This window comes from Sceloporus occidentalis, unplaced genomic scaffold, assembly GCF_023333645.1.
Source record: "Sceloporus occidentalis isolate IW3139 unplaced genomic scaffold, rSceOcc1.0.p SCAF_4, whole genome shotgun sequence".
Lineage (NCBI taxonomy): Eukaryota > Metazoa > Chordata > Lepidosauria > Squamata > Phrynosomatidae > Sceloporus > Sceloporus occidentalis.
Window position 1 is genome coordinate 70439602 of NW_028316984.1, and position 15307 is coordinate 70454908.

The window sequence follows — 15307 nt, forward strand, 5'->3', positions numbered from 1 at the left end:
TCAAGGGAAGTAATAGTGCCACTATATTCTGCTCTGGTCAGGCCCCACCTGGAATATTGTGTCCAGTTCTGGGTGCCAGAATTCAAAAAGGACATTGAGAAACTGGAGCGTGTCCAAAGGAGGGCGACTAAAATGGTAAAGAGTCTGGAAACCATGTCCTATTGAGGAACGACTTAGGAAGCTGGGGATGTTTAGCCTGGAGAAGAGAAGGTTAAGAGGTGATATGATAGCCCTGTTTAAATATTTGAAAGGATGTCATATTGAGGAGGGAGCAAGCTTGTTTACTGCTGCTCCAGAGACTAGGACCCGGAGCAATGGATGCAAGCTGCAGGAAAAGAGATTCCACCTCAACATTAGGAGGAACTTCCTGACAGTAAGGGCTGTTCGACAGTGGAATGCACTTCCTCGGAAGGTGATAGAGTCTCCTTCCTTGGAGGTCTTTAAACAGAGGCTGGATGGCCATCTGTCAGGGATGCTTTGATTTGGATTTCCTGCATGGCAGGGGGTTGGACTGGATGGCCCTAGTGGTCTCTTCCAACTCTACGATTCTATGATTCTATGATTCTATGAAAAACTCACTTTTTCCTCCAGTTCTTCTGGAGTCTTCTGGAGTGACAACAGGTAACTGTTTACAGTGCACCCCACTGTGCTGCTCCTGGAGTACTTTGGCCCATACAGACACCACCATAGTCTAAAAAGTAACTTTTCCCAAGTTTTAATCAGAGTGATTTAAGAATCAGTGAAACAATGCTAATAAAGGGAAGCAAGGACACCATGGCAAGCAGAAGGCCAGGTTGGACACTTTTCATTGACCATTAAAGCATTAGCAATGGAGAAGGTCTCCCACAAGAAGCAGCACCCTAGCCCTTAGCTGTCCTTGAAGGGCAGAGTACACTAAATTTTCTGTCCCCTAGAAGGATCATCCAGAGAGGAGGCTAGCCTGCTTCTTACTATGGTCCAAAACATACTGCAGAAATAATCCAGTTTTAGACCGCTTGAACTGCCCTGGCTCAGTGCGAGGGAATCCTGGAAATTGTAGTTTGTTGTGGCACCAGAGCTCTCTGACTGAGAAGGCTAAATGTCTAACAGAACTCCAGTTCCCAGAATTCCATAACAATGAGCCAGGGCTGTTTAAGCAGCCTCAAACTGGATTATTTCTGCAGTGTGTTTTGGACCTTTTGCTTCTGGAGAAGTAGCTGCTCATGTGTTTGCTTTCCTCCTTTCTTCCCATTCCTTTCACCTTTGTCTCATGTATGTTAAATTGTGGAGAGAGGCTCATATTGCCTTTCAATATCTGTACAGTGCTTGAGAAATACTATGTGATTTAAATGTAGCATGGGATACAGAATGTAAAGTTTGACCCAGCTGCACCTCTGCAGCATCCCCCTTTCCACAGGACTCACCTGGTTTTGTAGGTTGGTGGCGGGGGGGGGGGGGGTATAACATAGTCATTTAACAGCCACTGGAGGGTGCCATGTAGAAGCACTTAGCTACGTCAGGTTTAATCACAAACCAAGGGCCCATTCACACTATGAAATAACCCAGTGTGAAACCTGGGTTATTTTGTTGGAGTTCATGTTGGTCATGACTGCACTCGGTGCAGTTTGTGGGGGGAGGGGCTCAAAAATACCCATTTAACCCTGTTTATTTGGTACTGGTTCCCTTACTGCTTCCTTTTTTGGGTCTTGCAACGATCCAGATCTTCGGTAGTGAGAATGCAATACTGAATTGATCTGGATCGTCAGGACCATTTCTTCCTTCCTCCTGCCCCCTGACTGCTGGTACTGCATCCCTCTTCCTCCTCTCCCTGGCCTTCCTCCTCCCTCCTCTTCCTCCTAGCCCACCTGACCACTGCCTCCACCTCCCTCTTCCTCCTCTCTCTGGCCTTCCTCCTCTTCCTCCTTCCCCCCTAACTGTTGCTGCTGCATCCCTCTTCCTCCTCTCTCTGGCCTTCCTCCTTCCTCTTCTTCCTCTTGCCCCTCTGACCACTGTCACTACATTCCTCTTCCTCCTTTCTCTGGTTTTCCTTCTTCCTCCTCTTTCTCCTGGCCCCCCTGACCACAGCCGCACTGTCTCAGCCTCAGAGGATGGCAATGGCAAACTCCTTCTGAAGAAGCTTGTCAAGAAAACCCCATTATAGGTTTGTCTTAGGGTCGCCCAAGTTGGAAATAACTTAAAGGTACACAACAACAACAACAACAAGCCCTCCCACAGATCACCCACCTCCCGGAGCCTTTCAGCACTGACCCACCGAGTGGGGAAGGGGGCCTGTTCAGACCACAAGTGTGAACGGGCAACAAAAAAATGGATCATAGCAAACATAGTGAGAACGACTAGTCCGACTGATTCAGGGTGGCATTGCCGAGGAGACCCTGGATCTTGTTGGTCCAAAATCATAAGTGTGACTGGGTCCCGAGTCATATTTAAAACACACTGACTGGAAAAAACACCACATTATACTGGAGAAAAAATGCATTATATTAGAAATCTTAAAACACAAGTGCCCCTTAAAGCCATGGAACTTTGTATTCAATTCAAAAGGCCCTTTGTTTTGAGGACTCTCAAACAGTTATTTCTTTGTAACAGTTTAGTGCTTAAATCTCAATCCAGCCACTTTCCAAAAGAAACAAACTGGTTGTTAGAAACTATTTTAAAAATGGCCATTCTAAAGTAATCATAAGGAAATGTCTTAAAATGAATACTATGGCCCGGTATATACCTGTTGGTAAATCCAGGTTGGTGGTGGCCTAATTTCCTCCAGAGGGAAGCCGCAGCCGCCAAACCGCGCGGCTTCACCCCGGAGGAAAAAGAACCTAGAAAAACTGGGTTCCTTTTCCGCTGCCATAGTTATGTCGTGAGTGCGCCAATGGTGCACTCGTGACGTAACTAGCGCTGTGTGATGTGTGGACACTATGTGTCCATTATGTCATAATGGTGGTGCCCATGTACACCGGGCGCTGCCATTATAGCACCACTAGTACGTGTTAGGGTTAGGAACTGTGCGGTTGCCATGCGATCCCTAACCCTAGTTGTGCCGCCACCATGCCACAAAGGACCCGTCTGTCCCAGGCCTAAGATTTGGTACGAATTTAGAAGGTTGTTCTAAATTTAGAAGGTATAAATTGAGAAGGTGAGAACCACTTAATTAACAATTTAGGAAGAGGATGCTTCTGAGCTAGTAGCCCTTTCACATAGAATTCCATTTCTGGTAAAAACAACAGCAGCAGCAGCAACAGCAACTCTCCCCAGCTGATCTGTTTTAGTCAACTAATTTAGGTGGAAATGATTTTTCAGAGTCTTTAAAAAACAATTATATCCTACTTATTCTGTAATTACTATTCTAGTTGCTTATAACACATTTAATTAAAAACCTAGGTGGTGTTGAATGTCATTTCCTATCATCCCTTACCATTGGATATGCTGATTAGAGCTGATGGAAGTTGAAGTCTAGCAACATCTGGAGTTCCACAGTTTACCAGTCCATGCTTTCTAGCATACAGCACAATTTAGGAATACAGCACAATTTAGGAATACAGCACAATTTAGGAATAGCAGCAGCTAAAAAAGAAACCATAACACACAACCACTTTATGCATCTACATCATAGATATAAGGCAGCTTGACACCAGTTTAAGTGCTGTAGGGCCATCCTATGGAATCCTGGGATTTGTAGTTTTATAAAATCTTTAGCCATCTCTGCTAAAGGGTGCTGGGTGCCTCCCAAAACTACAAATCCCAGGATTCTGTAGCATGGAGCCATGGCAGTAAAGGTGGTGTCAAACTGCATTATTTCTATAGTCTGTGTACCCACTATCTCAAGGTTTCTGGAAAGCAAAAGAAGGTTTTGTCTTTGCACAGCCAAGATGTTCCAAGCACTACCTGGTGAAGTAGGAGCAGCCTGACTGCTAGCCTTCCTCCCAATCCTGGAGATGAAAACAAGGAAGAATGCTACTTAGGATCCTTATACTGCTTATATTGAGCCAGATGCATTAGCCTATCTAGCTGAGTATTGCCACTCTGATGAGCAGCCACTTTGAGCTCTATGATTTCAGGCATGATTCTTACCTGGTCTTATTGGGGGTTCCCTGCTATCTTCCAGTGGTTTTCCATTCAAGTACTAATCAAGGGATGTGGTGGCTTAGTGGTTAAGGCACCAATTCTGATGATTGGAAGATTGGAAGGTTGGCATTTCGAGGCCCAAGTGCTGCATGAGGGGGTGAGCTCCTGTCACTAGTCCCAGCGTCTGCCAGTCTAGCAGTTTGAAAGCATGCAAATGCAAGTAGATAAATAGGTACTACTTTGGTGGGAAGGTAACAGCATTTGGTGGGAAGGTAACAGCCACATGACCACCAGAGTCATTTTCGGACAAAGCTGGCTCTTCGGCTTAGTAACAGAGATGAGCACCACCCCCTACAGGCAGTTATGACTAGACATTTATGTCAAGGGACTATCTTTACCTTTACTAAGCAGGACTGGACCCCAATTCGGGTGAATCCAGACTGATTAAAAACACCAAAAAGTCCCAGATTTTGTTCCTTGCTCTTTCCAGTTTTATTTTGGAGATGCATAATCATTTTGTTTATTCCAGAATATTTTCTGTTAGTTTCCAATATGATTAGGAGAGTTTGTATACCAGCAACCCAGGTCAGTTTACTTTAACCTTGTATATAATTAGAAAGAACAGGAATAAAATCTGGGACTTTTCAGGCCATTTGGATGTGCCTTTAGTTTCTGAAATCAGACAAGACTGGGTATGTTCAGAGTGGAATGGTGGCTACGGTGGGTTGCTGAAGAAAAATACCAGGACAACCCCTGCCTTCCTTTGCAGTTCCAATATTGGATGGATATCTGAGCAGCAGCACGTGTAGAAGCCTGACTTCCTATCGTATGACACAGCTTTCAAATGTTTGATTTGTCATCCTCTCACAACCCCCCCCCCCCTCAAAATTGTTGGCAGGCAGCTCTTTTGTCCTAAATGTTCCAGTGTAGTGCTCTTACATTTATGTGGCTTTTAATTGCGACAGAAAATAGCCTTACTAAGCGCAAAGGACTCATAAAACTTCTTTTAAAGACAGGTGGAATTGCTTCACATCATGGAATCTAGGAACATTGTGAACTGAGCTGGTTTTATAACCTTTAAAAACACACACGCACACACACCAGAACAGTATTGCATACATTACAGCCTGCTTAGTAGTACCATGTAAATGTCTGTTACTCCAGGAATATGCTGCTCCCAAATGAAGACACAGTCCTAACATCAAGATATAAATAAATATTTAAAATAAAATTTTGAGGCATCATACAATAAAGTAATCAGTAGAAAGTGGGGCTAGAGTTCTGTGGTAGAATGTGCGTCAGAAAGCACACTCTGGTGCCTTCTGCCATTGTCTCCTTCCATGGCAGAATCAGTTGCTATATAATTTTCTTTATTTGGAAAAGTTACTTTGTGGACTAAAAAGAGTTCATAATCCTTCAACTCATTTGGCAGCTTTAAGGTTATGGGGCTGCAGAATTACCTTGCTTAATGACTTTTGTCCAATGTGCGGGGGACCTCTCTGGATCTTAATAAGCTCATTCTTGGTGAACTATAGGCAGTGATAGCGATAGATGTTTCCTTAAAACAGCCAGTTTGCAGTTATGGTTCTTACATCTTCAGTATGCAGCTGTGCATACTGGAGAGTGTGCTGTGCATTTCCAAGTAGACTTTGTATTCACATTGATCTGTAAAGCCCTGCCAGTTCTCTCATAAATGAACTGTAAACCATAATCTGGACCCCATAGCCATTTATCTTAACTACATTGTATTTGTTTTAATTTGTAAGCTGCCTTGGGTCAAAGTTTCGGGGGAAAGACATGGTATAAATGAAGTTGTTGTTACTTTATTTATTAATAATACCATGCACTGAGTTTCCCTGGCTGTACAGCAGGGGTAGGCAACATGCGGCCCGCGGGCCGGATGTGGCCCGGCAAGGCCTTGGGACCGGCCCCAGCCCGGTCCTGCCGCCGATTGCCGCCGGAGCCTTTGGCCTCTCGCGTGAGGGCGTGGGGCCTTTGACCTATCAGGAGGAGGGGGGCAAGCGGCGGGCAAGGGGGGCAATTGTCTATAGAAGCCTCAGAAACATGCATTTATATTTTAAAAAATTTAAAAATCAGCAAATTTTTTGCGTGTCCTCCATTTTTTTAAAAAAGTGTCCTCCATTTGAAAATTTTGTCGTACATTTGCCCCGGTTTATTTATTTAATTTTTTTTTTAAAAAAATATTTAATTATTTATTTTTTGGCTTCGCCCCCCCCCCCCAGTTGTCTGAGGGACAGCAACCTGGCTCCCGGCTCAAAAAGGTTGCCTACCCCTGCTGTACAGTGATGCTCCGTCTTCACTTGTCAGAATACTCTGGGGTGTCTCCAGAGTATTCTGGTCTCAACTCCTCCCAGCCCCCACCTTTTCTCTTTAGCTGTAGGTTTTCAGCTCTTGCAACAAATGATGGGTCCCTGTTCATTGCCCAGTGCTGCTGATGGAGTCAGAACGGGGCACCCAGGCATGCTATCAATGCTGTGCACCTCTTTCTGACCTCAGAGCACCCTTGGTGTTTTGGCCCTCCATAATGTAAACAGGATGCAGCAAGCATGAGGGGAATTTGTGGTAAATCACCCATGTAGAGAAGCCCTGAGTGTCAGTGACAGAAATTCAGGGAGATGAGATAATCTGAAAAGGGTTTACTGAAGATAGAAAGTTTTAAGAACACTGTCTTTTAGCTCATCACATGGTTGAAAGGCAAGGACAGTTGACCCTTTGCTGTCACACTACTAATGGTCATGTGATTAAATGCCTAGTTCATATGTGTATTATCTCAGCAACATCTGGTAAACTAAAATGTAACTCACACCTAATAGTTCTACCATTATATTCCCAATTCCTGGTATTTGCATTGATTTGTAAAGGTTTGAGTGTGGGTATATCTTATTTTTAGCCTCTGCTAATCTATGTGAAATACTGAGAAAGTCCCTGGGTTGCTATTAAAAGAATGCAATGCCTCTAGCTGCCAGAGTATTAAGAATGAAACATACCGTAGTTAATTGTCATATTGGCCTGAAGCCCTTACACAAAAACTCACTGTGACTGTGTTGAAAAAAGGCTAAACAAGACTTAATTATTAGATTGAGTCAGATAATGCATATTAGCAATATTTGAGAAGTCTTTCTTAGATAAGAGACCAGATGAACGTCTAGAGTTAAGATTCCTCCCTGGATTATCATTCACCTGTTGTAGCAGAAAGGTAAATTTGCCTGATATTCTAATCTGAAACATACGGGCCAACAGAGAGATAAGATATTCCTTTAACAAAGAGGTGTAACTTGTTTGTCTAATAGTAGTTGTTGCTGCATTTGACAGCTGACCATGTTGCCTGAACCACAACAATAGCAGATAGTCCTGCTGCCACAACCCCATGGGAATCCACAGTAAAAATTTCACTCATGTATGGGAATGTCTGAATGTATGTGCTGGGAGAGGGGGTTTAAGAAGAAAGTGATCTCCCATTTGTCCTGAAATGTCAGTCTTAACTACAGTGGCCAATGGGAAATCATGAGACATGCCAAGAAATGGAATCATTCTGATTGCTATATATTTATGTAGAATATTTTATATCTTACTCTCATCTTGAAATTCAAGTCAGTATATATTGCAGGGGGAAGAAATATCTCCAAGGGATTGATTCCATCCATACTTGCTGGATGAGATGCCCTCAGGCCATGCAAATCAAATAGGGATCCTTCTTATGAACACAAGAAGAGCCATGATATATCAGACCAAGGGGCTTATCTAGTCTAGCATTGTATTTTCAGCAGGATCAACAAAATGTCTGTGGGAAGCCCAGAAATAGGATATGAGTGTAAGAGTTATGAATTGGTTTCTGCACTGGTAAAAATGCAGTAACTCTTTAACATACAAACGATAGCTTGCTGCTGCTTGATGGTAGCAGATATCTTCTGCCTCACCTTCCCAACAATACAGGTTATCCAAAATTCTTGGGGGGGAAAGTATTTTGGATTTCAGATTTTTTTGGATTTTGGAATGCCTGTATTTTCATATATATACATAATCTTGGAGATGAGACCCAAGTCTAAACACAACATTAATTTATGTTTCATATATACCTGATACACAAAACCAAAAGGTAACTTTACACAACATTTTTTCACAATTTTGTGTATGAAACAAAGTTTGTGTACATTGAACCATCAGAAAGCAAAAGTATCACTATCTCAGCCACCCATGGAAAATGTTTTGGTCTTTGGAGTAGTTCAGATTTCAGAATTTTGGTTAAGGGAGACTTAATCTGTAGTGAAGTCGAAGGCTTTCATGGCTGGCATCCATAGTTTTTTGTGGGTTTTTCAGGCTATGTGGCCATGTTCTAGAAGATTTTCTTCCTGACGTTTTGCCAGCATCTGTGGCTAGCATCTTCAGAGAATACTTGCCTGGAAAAAGTGGATATATATATACATACATACATACATACACATACTGTGTGAGCCTGGGAATGCAGGAGTGATTTGCATGTGTATTGTTCTGTTGCTGATGGCAGGCCTCAGGCTGGGAGGCTAATGCAAAAGAGGATTAATGTCTGCTAACTGGTGATCATTATCTGCTGGGAAAGCCCCTGACTCTGAGTGGTTTCCCATTTGCATTTGCTGAGTCCTTATTTTGCTATTCCTCAGGACTGGTAGCCAAATTTTGTTCACTTTCAGAGTCTGGGGCTTTCCCAGCAGATAATGATCACCAATTAGCAGACACTAATCCTCTTTTGCATTAGCCTCCCAGCCTGAGGCCTGCCATCAGCACAGAACAAGACACATGCAAATCACTCCTGCATTCCCAGGCTCACACAGTGTGTGTGTGTGTGTGTGTGTGTGTGTATCTACTTTTTCCAGGCAAGCATTCTCTGAAGATGCCAGCCACAGATGCTGGTGAAACATCAGGAAGAAAATGGCCACATAGCCTGAAAAACCCATAAAAAACTTAATCTGTAGCTTTGTAGCTAAACTTAAAGCTGTTCTTGTGGGTGCAGAATTTAGCTATTAAAACATGACAAAAGGACTATTATGGTATTTGTGAACTGGAGCTTACATTTCATTTGGGGGCTTTCAGTGGACAGAGTTTCTGCAATGCTTTGGGGTTGGCTATGCCTCCAAAAATGTTATATTTCTTTCTGGAGATACATGCTGTTTGCTGTTTGCTTTTTTTTTTTTTTTTTGAAAATTGCATTAGCTGTAAACTAAAATTTCCTCTTTCCATATACCAGTATATTAACAGCAGTATCACATTTGATCTTAAGCAGTCCAGTTGTCTTTGGACAGTTTCTACTTTAAGTACAGAAAGTCACCTTGCTAAGTGAATGCATTGTGGAATGCTGTGGTGGAGTCTCTTTGGGGGTTTATAAACAGAGGCTGGATGGCAATCTGTTGTGACTGCTTTGATTGTGTATTCCTGCATGGCAGGTGGTTGGACTAGATGGCCCTTGAGGTCTCTTCCAACTCTGTGATTCTATGTGTTGAAGGTATAGTCCTAATTGCCAATGTATATATACAGTCAGCCCTTCTTATACAGGGATTTTTATACATGGATTCAAGCATCCACGGTTTGAAAATGTTCAAAAAGTAATATAAATTTCAAATATCAAACTTTGATTTTCCATTTTTTATAAGGGACACCATTTTGCTATGTCATTATATTTAATGGGACTTGAGCATCAATGGATTTTGTTATCCACAGGGGATCTTGGAACCAAACCCCAGTGTATAACAAGGGCCCACTGTACACACTTACACATATTTTAAAATGGAGTTAATAATAGGACCACAGTATTAGCCTCCTTAAGTTCAGAAGAAAAATATATTTCTTTAGGAGTTTTTTCAAGTGAAAATGTATGAGTGGGTTGTATTTACTAAGTTGTTGTAACCCCTCTTGTTTGTTGTACAATTAGGTGAAAAGCCTTGGCCTTTTTTCTGTGGGAAAATGAAATTTAATTATCATTGAGCTCATCACGTTAAAAGATCTTGAACAAACCCTAAAGTGTTAATGTAGTGAGGTGTCTTTAATGTTCTTCATAGTAAGTGAAATCAAGCACAATAAATTATTCTATATAAATTTTATGAGAAAGATCATGTGGATTTCCATTTAAAAGTGACTGTATCTATGCATTCCTACTAACTAATTGATGTTTAAACAGAGGAGTAACTCTAATTATTACTGTTTTGTTTCTCATTTTATAAAATTTATTTTATTTTAATAAAGAGAGTGCTATCTTACCTCAGAATTCTGTTAAACCAGAGCTAATGCCAACTATTACATCCTGTTTCTAGAACATTAATATAAGGCCTGTACAGTATTTAAGCTGTCAAAATAAATCTATTGCCTCTGCGCTGAATTCCAGAAATGTAGCATTTTTCTTTTCTCTGTTGGAGGGAAATGTATCAGCTCTATCACTTTCTTTGGAGAATCAGCCACACCACTGGTCAAACCAGAATGTAACTGATTATCATTTTAGATTGCCTTGTTATACATTGATCCGAATTCTTGTGCAAGGAGGGAAGACGGTTTCAAAAGGAACTTGAAAAACCCGTTTCTGTGTAACTGTTCCTTCATTTTATTATGTTTATAATTTTGCTCTTGTTCCTAACATTTAGTTACTAAACAAACTTTTACTGTATTCAAAATAAAAAGATTTATATAGCTCATAAGGTTCATATATATGGAGAGATGTGTGGTAATTGCTGCTGGCAGGTTTAGCTTACCAGTTTTTGAAAAATGGGATCAATACGTGCAAGGCTTTGTATTCAAGGCTTTTAACTATACCATTTGTGCCAACTTGAAAGGATATTGACCAGATCCAGTTATGTTACTAATTAACATCTGAAAAACCTGTAACAGAACAAATGTTCAGATATATTTCTACAATCAATGGATCCACTGTTCCTTAGACACTGCTAGTTAACAAAAACACACCCACTTATTCTCATGTTGTGTGTTTGAAGGTGTTGCAAGAACTATGTAGTTTTAGTGATCACCTGTGGGATCTCATGGAAGTTAGTAAATAAAGCAAAAGTTCAAGACATAGACCAAAGTCTGTCATTACAATCCCTCTTTCATAGGTCCTGTCTGCACTGGCCATGTTACTCTGGGGGCAACCCTGAGTATTCTGGCCCTGAAGCTGCCCCAGTTTCCCCACTGTTACCATAGTCCTTCATTCTGATGCTGCGTGCTTGTTCACATGGGTGTCCCACTGTGCCACCCAGTGTGGCTACTGCTGCAGTGCCCAGCCTCAGTCACATGGCTGGATGCCTTGTTTTGAGGTTAGAGCGAAGTAACCTGTTGCAGCTGTGCTAGGCAGCACAGTGGGATCCCATGCAAATAGATGCCCGGCACCAGAACAGAGGGCTCCAGGTCTTCCGGGAAGATCTGAGCAATTGGTGAGTTTTTAAACTTCTTGCTAGCTATGTTATACCCTGGGTTTGGCGGCAAATGGCCCAGATGTTATCTGGACTGTTTGCATCAGATTTGGGGGTTGGACCCTGCATCATCAGGTCTCCCTGCTGAGTGGATATAGGGAAACTGGGTTATTTGGCAGACAGGGCCTTAGCCTTGTGTGAAGAATATGTTTTAGGGCAGTGATTCATTTCTCCAGAGGACCTGATAGACATGATTTATTTTAAGCCATTTTAAAGAAGACAAGTTTCTCTGATGTTGTTTTAAAATTCCTGTTTGTTAAAGATGCTAGCAATGGAGTCTTAGACATAACTACTCAAAATTAAATCCCTCTGTGTTACTGAATCTTACTGTCTTGTAAAAGTGGTTCTGAGCTCACTGAATTTCCAAACTGATTTAAGAAAAGCCTCACATCTTTCTCAAAGAAGAGGTTGGAATACTATCTGACTGCTTATTGGGAGAATCTTTTTGGTTTACAAAAGAAAAGGGTGGGGGAAATAACCCTCCCAAGCAACTGTCTCTTTCTGTTCTTGCAGCAACATGCTTAAACATCTTGGAAATGTTTCCTTGAACTCCTAGGTCAGTCTTATGAAATCCGTCTACTTGAGAATAGGAAATTGGGAGAGTTTCAAGATTTAAACACAAAATATGTAAAGGTAAGGAGATTTTTTTCCTGGTGCTGCATACTGATATAGGTGGACATACTGTTGGAAGAGAATGAAACAGTGAGGACAGGACTTGGGATGGAGTGATTTGTGTCCTGAATTCCTTTGATCTAACAGCAGAACTTGGCAACCCAAGGAGCCATTGGTTTTCCAGATTTCCTGCTCTATGTAGGCTTTATGCACTTTAACTATTATGGCACCATCCTACAGAATCCTGGGATTTGTAATTTTATGAGGCACCAGCAGTTTTTCACAAAGAAACCTAAAGACCATGTGAAACTACAAACCTCAGCATTCCATAGGCTGGAACTACAGCACTTAGAGTGGTGTCAAACTGCATTGTTGCTATAGTGTAGATGCACCCTTAGAAGATACCTGTAAGGAACCTCATATTCCACCATTCATATGATTGATAAAGGCCACAAAATTCAGTTAACTTTTAAGGTGCATCTGACAGGTATATTTCATAATATGTAAATCATTTCTGAGATTGATTATTCTGGAATTCTATCTTCCTTAACCTTCCTCCTTTTTGTTTAGGTCCTATTACTGCTTCTGATTTCTACTGTCTTTTCCCTTAATAAATGCTCTTGTTAAATGTCTTTAAATGAAGAGAATTGTTGCAAAAATTGTAATGCATGCTGCAAATGCTGTTTGCTTTTATGTTTTGAAGATCTCAGTAGATATGAGGCTATTTGTTTTCTCCCTGCCCTTAAACTCCTGATTATAGATCTGGCTTTTGTTACTCACATTTCCATTGATCATCATTGTATTTTCAGTAGAAGTTTCCCAGGTATTGACCAGATCGGCTAACCTGTACTATCTGTAGATTTCCCTTAGTAGATTAAGATCTTCAAGTTTTCAATTCTTCTTACAGAACAGTTGATATATAAAAGATGGTTGTAGAGAGTGATATTATCTTGAATTAATGCAGAATGCTACAAGACTTTCCTTGCTTTTATGTTAGAGGTGATGCTTGTCTGCATTCAAAAATGCACCTGACTCACTTGATTAGCTTTGTCCTCTTCTCTTCTCTCAAAAGAGCATAATTCGTGTGGTTTTCCATGACCGTCGTTTGCAGTATACAGAACACCAGCAGCTGGAAGGATGGAGATGGAGTCGGCCTGGAGATCGCATCCTTGACATAGGTGAGAACATTTCATTGTGGTATCCTTTCCTGCACAAGAGTATGACCTATGCCTACATTATTTGTAGGCATTCAGTGTGGTCATACATCTTGCTATTGGATAGGTTGACTTCTTCACAGATGAAGTAACAGTTCTTGCCTATTTTGTTCTATGAGAAGCAAATGTTAGTTTATTTGTTTGTATAATAAATTTATATCCCACCTTTCAGGAAAGCAAAATCAGCTTACATGTCAGCACATCCATTCTGGTTCTAAGTGAAAAACATGGAAGAGGTCATTTCAGTGGCAGTGAGAGCAAGATGAGGAAAACAATAGTTGAATCTTTTACAACATAAAATCAATAGTGTCTCTGTTTGGGTGGCTTTTCAGATGAATCTGATGATTACATTGCAATGTTTCTGCTCTTCAATTTTAATTTTTTTAAAATTTTAGGGGTTTTCTTCTACAGATATCCCACTGTCTGTTGGTATCTTAGACCCCAGAGCCAGCCCAACGCAGCTGAATACAGTTGAATTTTTGTGGGATCCATCTAAGAGAGCATCTGCATTCATTCAGGTAAAGAAAGAAATATTCCACAAGTAAATACTTTGTGATTCTTTTGAATGAAATCATCCTTTGGTTAGGATTATGGTTTTATGTTCCCATAGCTAGTACGAGTATACTTTATTGAAGGACAACAGGAACAGGAATAAAATCATTACATATAATTAAAAATGAAAATTGAATTCTGCAGTGATTATACATTTTGAAGGGATCAATGGAAATATACATAGATTGAATTATATTGTAGAGGGCAATATGATGCTCTCCAGGTACATTGGACTACAACACCATATCCCCAAAAGGTGTGAGAGGTCTTTGCTGTTGCATGCCTTCAAGGCGTTTCTGACTTATAGCAACACTAAGCCGAACCTATCACAGGTTCAGAGGGGGTTACCCTTACCTTCCTCTGAGGATGAGAGAATGTGACTTAGCCAAGATCACCCAGTGAGTTTCCATGACCAAGTGGGGATTTGAACCCTGGTCTCCCTATATTCTAGTCCAATACTCAAACCACTGCACCATGCTGGCTCTTGTACAGGTTTTTTTTTTTAAACTGAATGGGTGATACTGTGGTGAATGGCCCTTCATGGGTGGGGCTCTCATATGGGCTATGGACTATATTTGGCCCTCTTCTGAACTACCGAGAGGGATCATACATTTCTATCTGGTTGACACCAATTTCTTAAGTATAGTTAGAGGACTTTTTATTTCCTCTGGCTCTTTTATAGAAAACAAAACCACCCTTAAACATTGTCTTCTTAATATCCTATACACTTTCCTTTTGACTAGGTACACTGCATCAGCACAGAATTTACTCCAAGAAAACATGGTGGAGAAAAAGGGGTACCTTTCCGGATACAAATGGACACATTCAAACAGAATGAGAATGGGGAATATACAGAACACTTGCATTCTGCAAGCTGCCAGATCAAAGTGTTTAAAGTAAGGAGACTAATGTGACTTTCAGAAATGTTTTTTTTTATACTTTGGAACAGCAATCCCAGCTACATGTGAAGTTTTGTGCTTACTTTGCGGTTCTAGAATGGAAACAGTAGAGGATATACCATTCGATACCATTGACCATGGTATCCTTCTGGAGCACCTGGGGGAGATGGGAATCGGGGGCACTGCGCTCCAGTGGTTCCGATCCTATCTCTCTGGGAGATTCCAGATGGTGCAGCTGGGGGACGTGTGCTCCGACAAGAGGGCCCTTACATCTGGGATCCCTCAAGGAGCCATTCTGTCCCCCATGCTTTTTAACATTTACATGAAACCGCTGGGAGAGATCATCCGGAGGCATGGGGCGCGGGGTTATCAGTACGCTGATGACACCCAAATAGTCTTCTCTATGTCTCCGACTGATTCAGTGACCAAGGATGGCATCTCTCCTGTCGTTGCCTGTCTGGAGTCAGTAATGGGCTGGATGAGGGAAAACAGACTCAGCCTGAATCCAGAGAAAACGGAAGTA

The 15307-nt window shown here is 41.4% G+C and overlaps 1 protein-coding gene across 1 annotated transcript in view; it reads left to right on the top strand.

Moving 5' to 3' along the window:
- The window catches only part of LOC149313979 (transcription factor CP2-like protein 1), a 67717-nt gene that overhangs the window by 32534 nt on the left and 19876 nt on the right, over nucleotides 1–15307 (top strand). The window contains exons 4-7 of the mRNA XM_089523049.1: nucleotides 12064–12140; nucleotides 13192–13297; nucleotides 13745–13851; nucleotides 14629–14781. Coding sequence (XP_089379175.1) covers nucleotides 12064–12140; nucleotides 13192–13297; nucleotides 13745–13851; nucleotides 14629–14781 — 443 coding nt within the window. The remainder of the gene's footprint in view (nucleotides 1–12063; nucleotides 12141–13191; nucleotides 13298–13744; nucleotides 13852–14628; nucleotides 14782–15307) is intronic.